This window comes from Halichondria panicea, chromosome 10, assembly GCF_963675165.1.
Source record: "Halichondria panicea chromosome 10, odHalPani1.1, whole genome shotgun sequence".
NCBI lineage: Eukaryota > Metazoa > Porifera > Demospongiae > Suberitida > Halichondriidae > Halichondria > Halichondria panicea.
The window spans coordinates 3,851,968-3,867,280 of NC_087386.1; the positions used below are offsets into that span (position 1 = coordinate 3,851,968).

A 15,313-nucleotide genomic window follows, 5' to 3' on the forward strand; every position below is an offset into this window, starting at 1 on the left:
AGGTGGTGCTCTTGTTTATTAAAGGACATCTGAATTGCTTCAACTCTCATGGACAACCTAAACAGGCTTCAACAGAGGAGTGGACCAAGGCAGTGGGCTTTTATTAGACTATTGCAGTGTATCCGAGGCCCTAGACTGAGGAGAATCGTAAACAGAGGGCAAGGAATAGAGGTACAGTCGTGTTTCACCACCTTGACCCATTCACTCTACATGCATATGCTATACATGTACTTATATGCAGGGTGAAGGCTATGAACCAAACAAACTGGAGAAATATGCTGACAATGTGATATTAGCGGTGAGACACCATTAACGCGCACACACACACACACACACACACACACACACACACACACACACATCAGAACTGCTGGATATGCCCTATACCTTAATTGCCACCGTAACACTAACTATGCACACACGTGTACTCACGCTCGGTGGATTTTTGTGCAGGTTCGTGTGGTGTTTTCCCTTGCTCTGTACACTACTCCTCTCTACATGGTGTACTTCTTGTTGCGATATGGTGAGTCTCTATTCTTGAACATACAGTACAAGTAAAAGGAAAATGCGTTCATGATTATTGTCATAAATACTGTATATAGCGTAACTCATTAATATTTTGTGCTCACGTCTACACTCATGTGAATTAAGTCTGTTTTAAGCTGTATAATTATGTGTGTGTGTGTGTGTGTGTGTGTGCAGGATTCCCATCTCTCAATGGTGTGCTGTCTACTGCCAAGACGGTTGTTTTTGTCCCCATCTCGTTTTCGCTCGCCTATATTATCAGAGGTGAGCACATGCATGCAATATTTATAGAAACCAGATATATAATTATGGTACATGTACTAGAAATGCTGAACAATATCACAGTCATGCTAATTGTAACTACACTTGTGCATGTACATGTAGTCATAGGAACAACGGACGCAGCGAGCCATGATTCTAGCTATGTGGCCTAAGATATCATAGTAATTACCTATGTTTATTTCTTGTAGGAGTTGGTCGCTATAGGAACCCCACATACAGAGAATTCTTGACAACACTGAACTCTAGTGCTACAAACCAAGCTGACGTAAGACGTTTTAATTTACTCTCCATGTGCACCGAGTAATTACTGTGCATTAATTTGGTCCATTATTATATACTCACAGAGACAGGTAACCGGACTGGATGGCTATGACTTTGAGCTGAGTGGGCTTCCAGTCACATTTCGTCATGACATGTCATCTGTCAAGTGTGTTGCATAACTTTTTTGTACATGTTAATTTGTAATTAATGGGATTATGCATGTACATATATATTCTTTGTCGGTTTGGTGTTCACAAGTGTATGTTCAAATTATTGTGCTGTTCCCACTAGACCTTTGCGACTGACGAGTTCTCGCAAGAAGGGGCTGATGGAGAAAATCACCAGTTTCCCTCTCTCATCTCTAAGGTACATTGTAGACACTGGGATCTACAATGTAGGGGAGCTTTACTCCTCTTAGCGACCACCCTGAATGGCGACCATTAATTTAGAAGCAAAAGGCTCTTGTCTAGATTTGTACATGTACATCAGTCATGTATAGTTATAACTGCATGTCCATAGTAGAGAGAGAGAGATCAGAGATCAAAGTTATAATTATATTACTATACATGTACCCTTGGCGTCACTAATAGTCATTTGGCTCCATCCACAATGCTGGCTTGTGCAGTTTTTGTACATAGTATTTATTAGTTATGCCTCGATGCGCATGCGCAAGCGAGGTATACGGTAGTGTGTGTGTGTAGGCTGCTACAGCTGCTCAAGGATCAATCAAGTGTGAGTAAGAGTTTCTATAGTAGTCATGTTTACTTGGATTTTAATTTGTGGATTTGCAAAATAATGCTTTGTTCTCGAGTTATGCCTACTTGAAATGCCATTGCAGCCTTTTCAGAATAGTGCATAGCAAAACTTGTCCATGGAGTGTTGCTACTCTACTTAGTAGTTAGCTCTGCACTAGAAAGCTAGCTATTGGTAGCTGCAACAGTGAGACGAGAGCTGCAAGGCTCTGCACTGATGCAGCCATTAATTTTAGGCATAAACGTTTGGCATCAATCGTTTTTAACAACAATCATGATCGATCATTACCCACTCATTGACTTTCCCTATGATTCTGGATTTCTGATTCTGGATTCTGTCTTGTGCAGCAAAATTAATCTTTTTATGCTCATCAAATCATGATAAATTATAATGTGTTTATGTTATGTAGCTTTGGCACCTCCACTGAGGCATCAGCACCCGCGGTGCTTTCATTCTCAAAGCTTAAGCGGGCAATTACGAAGCCCTTTAATATTTTGTCTTCATTGTGCTTTATTATTTTCGTTGTGTTGTCCACAAACATGGCTTGTCTGTTGAATGCACCCACCCACACTTTCAATCCATTAATCATTAGGTGGGTGTCTGCTCATCTCGTTGGTAGGAGGCTAATTTACCCAGGCTCTCTTGGTCTCTTCAATGCCGCCGTATGTAAGTGAAGTGTTTAGTAGTGAAGTGTTCAACTTTAGCTTATTCTTGGTACATTGACTGTCTTCAACTTTATATTTTATTTGCAGCGACAGCCCTCTCTGTGGGAAGGACAAAAATGAAGCGAATCGTATGTGTACCTTGACTGCATGTGACACTGTGCATGTACACGTAGCTACTGTACTTCTGTAGTGTAATGCTCTGCATAATTGAAGGCCTCCGGTAAAAAACAGTGATAAAACACATTCCGTAGATATCGAGAAAACAGAAGTCGAAGGTTGCGACCAATAATTGATTGCGACCTTTGACCTTTATAAAAAGTCATAACTTTATAGCTAGTTAGTTGCTTTTAACTGTCCATATTGTAGCTTGAGCTTCTTTGATCTGTGCAGAGTAAGTTAGTGCAGTAATCTTGATTTTGTCTGAAAAATTATTGTTTAATAGCCCTTCTTTTCCGGAGCCCTTCAATTACCTATTATAGACGGTAGTAATTTTGCCAGATTTTTCTTTGTTTTTAGGGTACTAATTTTAGCAGATTTGTAGCAAATTCATTACCACAATAATTATTATTATTAGTCAAGGATGTACAAGTATGAGTTTTAAGGTTGAATGGAAAGTTTGGAGTCGGATACAGATGAAAAAAGGGCTAGCTTGCTTAGCATACTCTCAAAAGTACATTACCAAGGGCGTATGAAGAGAAAAGGGCATACAACTCACAATGTATACCGTGTATGCGTCGTATTATTGATGAGTCAGCAGGATATGCTATATTTAGCCATGATTTAACCAACCGCCCACTAGGGAATAAAGGCTATAGTCAGAGTATAAAGTGCATGTGCAATACATTATTTACACCTAAACCCCCGCCCATTTGTAATACGATAGATTGTAGTTGCATGCCCTCTTCTCTTCATACGCCTTAGCCTCCTTCACCGGCCTTCATAGAAAAGAAGGCCTGCTATCGACTGCTTGCGCATGCGCAAGGATATTTTTTCCCGTAAAATTTCCTTTGGATTCATCAGAGAAAATATCCTAAAAGTCATACACAGAGCTATATAGCTAGCTAGCTAGAGACAGAGCTGTGTAGGAGGTTTGTTGTACAGCTATTTTCTTCTGCAGTAGCAGTAGTATAGTAGACTTTCACCAAAGTTAGTGTTAAATTAATGGGCGTGGCCTGTCCATATAGGCTCTTGTCAGCTTTCACTCCGTTCAGACGATCGTCATCCACACTGTTGCAGGCTGTGAGTCTTTTGTTAACATAGCAGGCTAAGGGTAGCTATCAGAGAATGCTATCCGATGGGCTAGAAACCTTCAATCAAACTTTGTATCTACTTCCTTCAATCCAATTCCGTTCGTTGTGATGTCATAGTTTTACTGAGCATATACGATGTTATCCAAAGCCCCCAGATACCGGGGGGATATTAGCGCATGCACAGGCCCACTTCGTGGGAAGTGCGGCCTGGGATCGAGGCTACATACGCCCTTGACATTAAAAGTACATTAAAAGAAGAAAAAATGTTTTTTTTTTATTAAATGTTTTTTATTGCGTTTTATTATTAGCACGACTTAATTTAGCGTTTATTACAAATTCACTAAAATTAGTACCCGTTTATAATACGGTATGTACATGTATACACATTGTACACATGTTGTATCAAACATTCACTTAGGCACTGACATCTAGGTTGCATGTCGTTACTTTTGTACATGTGTTGTACATGTTGTGTGATATCTTGGCTCTCCTTCTCTACAGCACAACAGTATTCGTTCTCGGCTGCTTGCTGTGGATGGTAATACCATTGACTGTATGTTTGTGGACCGCAGGGGCTCTCCAGACATCACTGCTAAAGGCAACAAGCTGGTCATATGTTGCGAGGGAAATGCTGCATTCTATGAGCTAGGCATGATGGAGATTCCTCTCACCTGTGAGTGCATTTTCCATGATCAGGTTGCCGTGTTGGCCAGTACAGGAAAACCCACCTTTCAATGTTGTTGCTGTAGCAATACACAATGAAATCTACATATGTACATTTCATTGTGTATTCATGTGTGGGTAAAATCATCCGCAGTGTATATGCCTATTGTGTACTAGAATGATAATTAAGAACACACTACCTACCGTAGAAACTGGATTATTAGCGCTTACTCAACTATAAGCGTATCTTTATTTTAAGCGCATGCTCAACTGCAGGCTTTTTGTACTCCAATTGAAGCGCTTTTCCAATTGTGCGAAGGATAACATTTAGAATTGATTTTGTTTATCTATGAGCTAGCTAGCTTGTACAGTGCATGCTAGCTATGTTATAGCTGGTGAAATCTATCTGGAAGGACTCTCTGGGCATGCTGTTACCTTGTTTGATCATGCTGAGAGAATGTGAGACATGGATGAGGTCCTTTTGTTCCAGTTCCTGGTCAATACATTATAATAATATAAATTTATAATAATTAAGCGTATAGAACTCTGCTATTGACCCCATGAGCATATGCGCTAATAATCCAATTTCTATGGTATTGCAAATGAAGATCTCTAAGAATTTCATTACTGTATCTAAACAAAGACTCTACGTCTTGTAGACCGAACATTTTCAACGTTTTGTCAGAATTATTTTTCCGCAAATTAAGCGTTGTTGTTGATACGTCTATCTGAAACACCAATATTGTTTCTCCTGCAGGTGGCTACTCTGCCTTAGGATGGAATCACCCTGGATTCGGTGACTCTTCAGTGAGTTGCTTGTTTAGGTTACCCATACAATACTACATGTGTACGCTACTTACATGTATAACTTTTGTACATGAGCTTCTAATGGTTGTGTGGTATTAATACTGCGTTTGAAAGTGCTTAGTTAATACATGTTATCGTGGAGTAGTACAAGTCCTTGTACATGTATACTTAAGGGGTGCTTCATTGTTGACACAGGGCCTTCCATTTCCTGCCCAAGAGTTGAACGCCATTGATGTAGTGGTGAGATATGCTGTTACTAAGCTCGGCTTTGCTTTTGAGGACATTGTACTCTATGCCTGGTCCATTGGTGAGTCTCTTCTTTAACTAATTACTAACGCTGTGTTTGAGAGTTTTATACGTGTGGTGATTCTGTACATATAAGATGAATTTGCTTGGATTAATGTTCCATGTGGTCTCATAAGTGTAGTATAAGTTGTTTACCTGCTGCCTGAATAGCGTCGTCCCCACGCCCACTTCCTCTGAGAGATATTTATTCCCCAGAAAGTGGAAAATTCGGATAACATTGTGTATTATGGTCAGTAAACCACTGCAGCATCAAGAGAGTTTTATATCGTAATTATGTGTTATAATTATAATTACTGTACCGAAAAAAACAGTTTTCGAATTTTTTACCCCATGAAAATTACCCGCTATATGTACTGATTTTGTGCACATTGATTTGTTGCCTAGAAACAGGGAGCTTTTGACCACTGATTTGTGTACATTAATTACCCAGTTGCCTGGAAACCAGACAGTGTCCTTTGAGCTTTGACCACACTTAACCTACAGTGCCAGTGCTCTGGTATTCTTGCAACAAGTTTCCAGGCAACTCAGCAATAACTGGCTAGGGCATATGAACTGTACATGGATCTTTATGTGGTCTGAATCAAACCTAAGCTTTTAATTAACCCGAGGTTGCGACTCGGGATATAATAGTCGGCCTGTCTGTCTGTTTGTCGTTTTGTGTATTTTGAGTCTACTCACCTGGTTGTGATTTTGTACCATGGTCATGATGGATAGCCTCCACACAACAAGGTAGTAGTTTTAAATTTGTAGATTTTAATGTAAGCTTTGTTGTCGAATACAAGTAAAAATGAGCAAAAGCTAAGAAGCTAAGAAGCTTGAAGCTGCATGTTGGCCTATATGTACACGTAGCTGTAGACTACACTAAACCCTAAGTTAACGCCGAGAGTTTGCACTTAAGGTTAGGGTATTGTGTTTCGCCCCTGCGATATTTACGGAGTATGAATATCATTATCGCTATGTTTTTAGTGTAGCACCAGACAAGTTGTACTGGAGTTTTCTTGCGTCAATTTTTAGCATAGATAAACCCGGGAATCTTCAACTGAGGGCTCTATCCAATTAAATAAAGGTAGGGGCAGGGCCAGACGAAGAGAAATTAAAAAAAAAGTCAATCCAGTTGGAGCTAGCCTCCTGTTTATCGGAAGATCAAGCGTATTTTTAGATACTTACCGTCTACTCTTAGCTTTTACTCGCCCGTATGAAGTTTTACAACGAATATCTCTTCATCTGGCCCTCTGGAAGGTACTTAGCTACATATAGATACCAATAAAGCTTGCTGAAAGTACTTACTGCTCTTATAAATTGACGCAAAAAATAGTCTATATACTTGCGGTTTTGATGCCCACTTTTCTCATTCATACATCTTCATAATCATGGTATTCTTACACAAAACAATAGCAATAGAGTTGATAATCATACAATATAAGTACAGCAGACTTCTTTGAACCTGCAAGAGAGAAAAAGCTGACAGAATTAAACTCATGAATATTCATGAGTGATCACACCTTAAGTGCTCTAGTTTGAGCAGTTTTGACACTTTGTAAAGTAAATTGTGAATTGCCTTTAATTGGGATTTCGAAAAAAAAAAGAAGCTGGATTGCGTCTGTGGAAGGGGGTTTCGGCCGGGAATTGAACCCGGATTGATTGAGTGAGAGTCAAATACATTACCATTATGTGAACGAAGTATCCACATGACTTAGCCAGCAGTTAAGCACTCTAATTTCACCATCTTATACCGAAGTCTGCTCATGTGTGAAATTATGTGCACGTATGTTTGTTGTGTATTTATAACTGGCAGTTGCACTAATAACATTCGTCACCTCCTAATTTGGTATGAAGTCTTAGACCCATTGCTGAATGTATCCAGGAATCAAATCTATTGAGTATTTGTCTTGAGCATTACAGGATTGGGATATTAATTGGGTTGCATCTATCAGGGTTTCACCTGGGAAATAAACCAGGATTTTTGAGCCCCAGTTAAAAATCATTATTTACAAGGCAATTTATGTACATTTTCTTTTTGTCAACAACTTATCAATCCGGAATTCTACTTTCAACTGATTTTTGTGTGCACCTTTGCATTTAAATTTTTTTTATTTCTCAATGAGTTCATGCTACCTCCTTGTTTGGTGATGTGAAGTTGCATTGCTTGTGAATACATGTACATGAACTCACACGAATCCCTGTGCAGGAGGTTTCTCTGCATCTTGTGCTGCCATGAGTTATCCTGACATCGGAGCAGTAGTGAGTTACTGGGCTGACTATAAGCACTGCATTCCAGTATGGCATAATTGTTTTTTTAGGTAGGGTACATGTATAGAGTATGGCCACAACTGCATGTAGGTTTAGTGTAATTCCGGGTCCCCTAATAAATTCCTGGTCTATTTCTTATGTGACCAATATTGATGGTGAGGAAGATAATTATAACAGCTATAGGTCCGTAGCTGCTGATTGCAGCCTGACTAAGTTTTTATCTATTTAGGTCATAGACGCTTCATTTGATGAGTTGTTCCCTCTTGTGGGTACAAGGATTCATCCACGTCTGCGTGAGTGAAATCTGACAAATTATGTATAATCCTGGATCAGTATTGTTAATTTTTATATCTGCATGACATATCTGCATGACTTCCATTTTTGCAGACTGGATTGCCGGAGGAATGGTAAAGGAGTACTACGACCTTAACATTGCAGAACAACTCTCAAGGTAAGGAATGCATGCAGAATCGATGCTCACAATAATTATGTCCACAGTACATTACATGTATGACTAACTATTGTGAACTATTGTGAGCATGTTGTTTTTCCTGTTGTGCAGGTATCATGGCCCAATGCTAATCATTAGGAGAATTGGTGACGAGATGATGTCAGAGTGAGTAATGCACTATAGCACACTATAGCACACTCAGTCTGTGTATATACACGGGTTTGCAATACTATTATAGGATATCCAAGCGTAATTATATTTCGTGCATATCAAAAGAGTGTCAAGACCAGCACAAATATTTTTCTATCCAAGCGTAATTATATTTCGTGCATATCAAAAGAGTGTCAAGACCAGCATGAATATTTTTCCTCAGGAGAGGCCTGCTCTCGACCAATAGGGGAAATTATCTGCTGATAAAGATACTACAGACCAGGTCAGTATAGAACCAACCATAGGGGTGCATGTATGTACATGCAGTGTAAGTCGATCCTACCTCCTATAGGCCAATTGGGTACGCATTGTAATTAGCGTGTGCCAAGCAATATTATTCACTCCGTTCTTTCTTCTTTTTTGTAGGTATCCACTCATAGTTACCGAGGAAACACTTCCCATTTTGTGGCAGTGGCTGGAAAAAGAAGAGGAAACAGAGAGGAGTGAGTTTTAGATGTCATGTATAGACTAGCATCATGTTATGTTGGGACGCCTTTGATCGTATGTTATAATCTAGCCCGGAGGCCTGCTATTGACTGGAAGCCTGTTTGCACATAATTATGCAAACTTATTTGCAAAATGTACTGTCATCACAAAAGAAAAATTAATATCCTGAATAAAATAATAATTATACAGACAAAGAATACACAAGTCAGTGTCAGCTTTTATGGTCATCCACACTGTTAATTGTTGTAAGCAGATGTGAGTCTTTTGTTAGCATAGCTAAGAGTTGTAAGTTATCAGAGTATGGCTTGACAATGGAGTTGCTACTACTAGATTACCACTTTTGTATGTTTGGACTTCATTGTTTTACATCATTACGCTATTATCTGAGTAAAGTAATAGTTAGCTAGTGCATGCGTAAGCAATCAATACCAGGCTGTTTTCCTTTGATCATGCAAGGAGCCGAAGTGGGTGTGGGGACGAGGCTAGTTACACTAGAGTCTTAAGACCCATTTCCCCATCCCGCTGACACCAGCAGCCAGCCTTCTTGTGGACTCATACATGCATGTACATATTGCTTATCACAAAAACAACTAACAACACTACCAAATGTAATACTAGTAATTGTCTATACTGCATGGTAGGATAATTATATTTACGAGAAAGGTGGTTTCATGCTCTGTCCTTAGCACGAATCTGTCATTCCATAATCTTTCTCACTGACCATGAAGTGTACGTATCACGAATGCATTTTCTACTCCATTTGTGATATAGGTCTTGTAACCTTGAGAGTAAATCCAGCCCTCTGTTCAAGGCAGCTGCAACTTTACATGGCTGACAATGGGCCAAAGTATCCGTGGACTATTGGTGAGTGGGATAGCCAAGTGAAAGAATTGAACTCCTTAGCAAATGTGTGGTTGTAGAGTATTCCACACATTATCTTACACATACATGTGTGTTACGGTAACGCTACATGTACGTATTTCATCTTCAGGGAACATGCTGTCACTAGACCAGAAGAAGGAAATGTTACTTTTTTTGGTACGTAATACATCGTATAACGATGCATGTGCATGTACATAGTACAGAATATTGAAGCCAAAAGAAAAAATGCATTGTACATGTACGATTCTGTTCAAATTTCACTTACCACTACACGTAATTAATTTGCGCCAGATGGTAATAATGACTACATGTTAAGTTGTAAGTTTCTAAGCTATATTTCTAAGCTATCTCTTAATTTCCATCATGTGCAGGCTGGGCAGTACATGAGTAATTTCGATGCTACACATAACGTGGGACTTCCACCAGACTTCTTTAGAGTGCCCAGTGCGGGCAACTTTAGCCTCAACTAGACGTATTGAATTTTTGGATTTGATATTTGATTTGTGGTGTCAATTGCAATTGCTTGCTGATGAAATTGTTCTCTATACATGTAGTTGCACAACTGAAAAAATTAATGTGGTATTTTTATTCACAAACCGCACAAGACAGAACTACATAATACAAAACTGAATGTAAAGGTGGTACCACTGTTTATTGTGCGTGTACAGTAGACTCTCTGAAGTACGGCCACCTTGCATACTCTCAAAAAACGATTTCTGTACAGTCTATAACAAAACGCACAAATTAAGACAACTATACCAATTGGGGCAGATTCATGAGCGAGCTCTCCAAGACTTTTAGGGAACCTGAACTCAAGCTTGAATCTAAACAATTATTGTGGGTGATAAAATAATGATTTCTGTATGACTAGTTCTATCACATACTTGAGTCGTTCGGATGAACTGGAGGATCGAGCTAGGGGAATCATAATTATTATATTGTTATCGGCATTCTCAAACGTAGGTATAATTATTTGTAAAGCAAAAAAACACTGCCATTAAAATATTTTTTCTGGATAATTATAGATGACCAGAAGACTACCTCTGTTAAGTATAATTATGTTGGATACAGATATAATTATATACAACTGGTTATTGAGTCGATCCACCTAGCTAGATGGTCATTAATTCCTTTGTATTATTACACTCAGCATTACACTGCCACACTCTGTAAAAACATATAGAATCAATGAAGGGGATCAAAAAGTGAATACATGCATCACTATAAAGAAAGAAAAATAGGTAAACTATCAAGCAAAATTTGCCGAGGCCTACATGTCTAGCTAGGCTAACAGTAATTGCAAAAAACATAGAATAAATAAATTATTAGCAGCAGAAAATATATAGGTGGATCAAAAAGTGAGATAGTTAATAAGTAAACGACAGAGCAAAATCTGCCAAGGTCTACTAGCTAGGCTACCTAAGGTAGTTTATTTATTTTATGTACTTGGGCAAGTATTGTTGGGCAAGTATTGATGTTGGTGAAGCCTAACATGAGCAATATAAGCTACACTGTCAGTTCCATGCGTCCTTTTTGTTTTTTTCATTATTTGAATGGGAGAATGAATTCCAATCACAGTCGTCAAGGTTGGTCTACAAACAAATTTTGTGACAGGTATGTTCCAGTATTCTTTAACTCTGAGTACATCTGTTACATTTCCGTCTTTTATACTTGATAACGGTTGTGTTAAGCCACAATCTGGATAATATCTGCGCCACCCAAATTCAACTGATACTATATCATCATTAGGAAGAAAAAAATTGAGGTAGTAGTGTAAATTAGTCTTGTTCGGTAAACGTGGAATAAAAAAGTCATCAGTATCTAAAAAGAACGCAAATTCATAGATTTCTTGATAGCGATACAAACAATCATTGTAATTTAGAACTTGGGAATGGTAATAAACCTGCTTTGAGTTGAAGTACGTTTTGCGATACTCGAGTCTCACAAAACCTTCTTGAACGTAACTTTCAATAATTTGGAGATTTACATTGTCGCTCATGAATTTCTCTTCAACATATAATTGAACTAAATCAACTCCAATAGTCTTCTGATATTTCAACCACTCAGTCAACCAAGGTGGTTTGTCATAACATGTTGTACAAACTACAACTTTGTCTTTATAGTCGCTTCTACGTGAAGTGTATGTAATGTCAATAGTGCTTGTTATTGCTTCATCAGTTGAGTTTGGAGCTGTACGATAACGGACAAAAACTGTGCTGTTTTCATGGACGTCAAGATCATAACAATCAATCATTATCTCCTCATGAGTTAGTTTTGGGTAACGCTCGGTAATCCAGTTAAAGTAAAGAGGAATAATTTTGTATTTTTTAGCATTAATTGTATCAACCCCACAGCCTTCGATTAGCCCAAGTTTGCGTAATTTTATAGAGGCCTCTACAAAAATTACTGTGGAGTTTTTGTGACCATCTCTCATACGTTTGTCGATGTACGCTGATCGAATAATCATCAATGAATTATATTTTGTTGTCGTCGTTGATATAGTATTGACTGTTGTAGATCTAGTATGGATATCTGATTGAACTTGGGTCAACGTTACCATTTGCATCTGATTAGAAACAGCAGCCTGTGTTTCTGTTGGTGACAAAAACGTAGATATAGTAGCTTGACCATCTCCTGTAGTAAATGGCTGCACATACCAGTACCACATGACAATCATTAATAGTATCAATGATGAAACAGCAGAAATGATCTTCCTCGGCCTCCTCGACATCTTCAGAATGTCCACAAACATGATTTAATATTAACACACGTACACGTACACACCATGTACCAGATCTATAAACACACTTCAAATTTCTCGCTTACATCTCCACACTAGCTAGCTATAGCAAACACTGCCACGAGTTTGTTGATTTGTTGGATTATTGGCTAATAGCACTATAATTATTATAAGTATAATAAAAAAGAGGTGTCGAACTATCAATACTTACGTACCAAATTATACCTTAAAAATTTGTTGCACGTGATCGTGATCCGCGCCGCCTCAGGCTCTGCTACGTTCAGAGCTGCTCATTGCACATGCACTGATAGGAGACGATCTCTTCACAAAAATTATCTGATCCTCTTCACGTACTTAACTTGCACTGCACTGCACTCTCACTGCGCTATGTGCATAGATACTATAAATTAGCTCGGGAATCTGGGAAATGATCGACCATGATAGTTGCTAAAAAGGATGCCTAAAGTCATATAAATTATGGCCAAGGTCCAAGGGTGCACTGGACGTACATCGGATCCGGATATGATATAATGGATATGGATCCCCCCAACAATTAACAACGGAATATTGTTCCCAACAGCCAACAGCCAAACTCTGGGGAGAGAATCTTAGTATTAAAAAAACGTAAATATAATAGTCAAAGCATCGGAGTATAAATATACTAAATAAACAGTATTGCGTTGTTCCAAAGAAATGTAATTGACGGATGACAGTATTATTATATCTAGGAGATGCCACGGTTATTGCTAAGACGTCTTTTTCTCCTCACTTTTGCTGTTGCTGTGGTGATATACGTAACTTTATTACAAACGTTAAGATGTCCTCTCAAAGAATCTGATCATTTGCCTATGGAATCGTCCATGGTAGAATACCCGGCACTGGATACTAGAGGATATATGGTATCATTTCGTTTTTATGAGCAACAAACTCAAGGACTACATAATCTGATACAATTTCAGTGCGTTGCTTATTCATATGGCTTAAGAGTTGTGGAGCCTTTCGTAACAAATTCAATGTTTACCATCCCATTTCAAGATTTTTTACAACATCAACCAGAGGAGTATCTGAAGCTAGGTGACCTAATTGATATAAAAATGCTTCATAAGAATACATCTGCAACATATCCACCACTTTCAAGCTGGGATAATTTTCTGAAAGTAGCTCCAAGAAATGTGATCATTAACTGTATCCGATACAGAAACCCACCCATAATACACTTGCCAAAGCCTGGTTTCAACTTTCGTACTGGATGCACTCCCCAATGCTACAAGAAGTTTAATGCTACATTAACATTTCTGTCAAAACATGGCTTCAAACTAGTGAGAAAATCTTGTTCAAATTTTGTTGATTATCCTGGAAGTGTTTCTGTGGACGATTTCGGTGAAAATATTTTTGGGAAACACAATCCTGCAAATGTGACAGTTATAATCAATGAATTCCGAGGGTTGTTTGGACTTTATCGATTACCTCTGAGGTCACCTTGTGGACTTACCCGTGAATCATCTAAAATGACCGTTTTCCCAAGCTTACGGATAATGAATGATGCCAGAGCTTATTCTCAACAAACTTTCAAAGGACAGCTATATGTAGGTGTCGTTGCTAGAGTCGAGCGGATTATCCTGCACTTACACTATAAAATTGAACAATGTGCTGCAGAAGTAAAAGGTATCCTGAAGCGCTTAGCAACTGAGAAAGGATTGTCAAATGTTTTCTTAGCCCTTGATGTGGGGAAATTCGGGAGCCGTGGTGCAAATCAGGCAAATCTTTTGCCTAAAGGTAAAGTTTTGTTTGATGCCATCTATGGCAATGAAAAGTGGGCGTTTGAAGAATGGGAACGAAGTTTTTCAGATATTTCTTCTAGCGACAATGCTGCCTATGTGGCCAATCTTCAACGAACTCTTGTTGCGAAGGCGGAGTGCTTGATAATGATTGGAGGGGGTGGTTTTCAGGGGCAGGCTCGGAACTTGTACGAAAGGTTTCATCCCGAAACTTCTCATCAGTGCGTGTATAGAGTGTGTAATTTAGAACGGACTCCCTAGAATAGTAAGTACACTAAAGAATTATTGGTTTTCATTTCAAGAAGTTGCTCCTGTATTGTGGCCCCATACCTTGGTCCCCAAACTAACTCTTGCATGTTTCGTTCAAATCCAACGTCAGATGACTAGATGTACATAACATAATAATCTACACACTACGTGTAGGTAATTATAAGTGAGTGGGCAGATCAAAGCAATCCAGTGCTCTGTATATGGCATGTTGCATCACTACCATAGCAAACATATATTGCTATATGGCATATTGCACTACGACAGGAGTGCATGAATACGATTATATGGACTGTGTAAAAATGCAGTAGATATTGAGAAAGAAATCTACTTTTTGGGTCTTGTGCCCCACCCTCCTACCCAATAACTCAGGCTACTACATTGTACCTTTCCGATTTGTTGTGGGAACAAAACCTAAGAATTTACTATGGAATTCATGAATACACTAAAAACACACGTCTTTTTATAGGGAAAAAACTTGACCAATCAGAAGAATTTGACGTCATTGGGCAAAAAATTAGTTATTGCAGGCGCCCTCAGGCATTATGTTGCTCCAGTGCAATATATGGCATGTTGCACTCGTGCTGGGCAATAACTAATGCAAATTGTCATCTGATACCATAGTTATACTTCTATGTCTATATAGAGTATATAGAGTAAGACAGTAGTAGCAGTAGCCGATTGGCTGGCCCACGATAGGCTAGGCACGGTGCAGCTAATTTTGATTAACGCTAGCGATTTGGGCCCCCCCAACCCCTATTTCACTAGCACTTTGA

At 38.8% G+C, this 15,313-nt stretch overlaps 2 protein-coding genes across 2 annotated transcripts; both read left to right on the forward strand.

Annotated features, from left to right (window-relative positions):
• The first annotated feature begins 35 nt into the window (after positions 1–35).
• Positions 36–10,301, forward strand: LOC135342943 (phosphatidylserine lipase ABHD16A-like). The gene is made up of 21 exons (XM_064539834.1): positions 36–171; positions 242–298; positions 454–523; positions 703–789; positions 996–1,072; positions 1,152–1,234; positions 1,360–1,434; positions 2,414–2,487; positions 2,574–2,614; positions 4,238–4,409; positions 5,157–5,206; positions 5,402–5,513; positions 7,701–7,753; positions 7,992–8,055; positions 8,150–8,213; positions 8,325–8,378; positions 8,587–8,646; positions 8,790–8,866; positions 9,642–9,734; positions 9,862–9,908; positions 10,124–10,301. Exons 1-21 carry the CDS (start codon positions 49–51, stop codon positions 10,220–10,222), a joined length of 1,632 nt encoding a protein of 543 aa, XP_064395904.1. The 5' UTR covers positions 36–48; the 3' UTR covers positions 10,223–10,301.
• Positions 10,302–12,928: 2,627 nt separating this feature from the next.
• On the forward strand, positions 12,929–14,597 carry LOC135342944 (uncharacterized). The gene has a single exon (XM_064539835.1). It carries the CDS (start codon positions 13,224–13,226, stop codon positions 14,529–14,531), a length of 1,308 nt encoding a protein of 435 aa, XP_064395905.1. The 5' UTR covers positions 12,929–13,223; the 3' UTR covers positions 14,532–14,597.
• Positions 14,598–15,313: the final 716 nt, after the last annotated feature.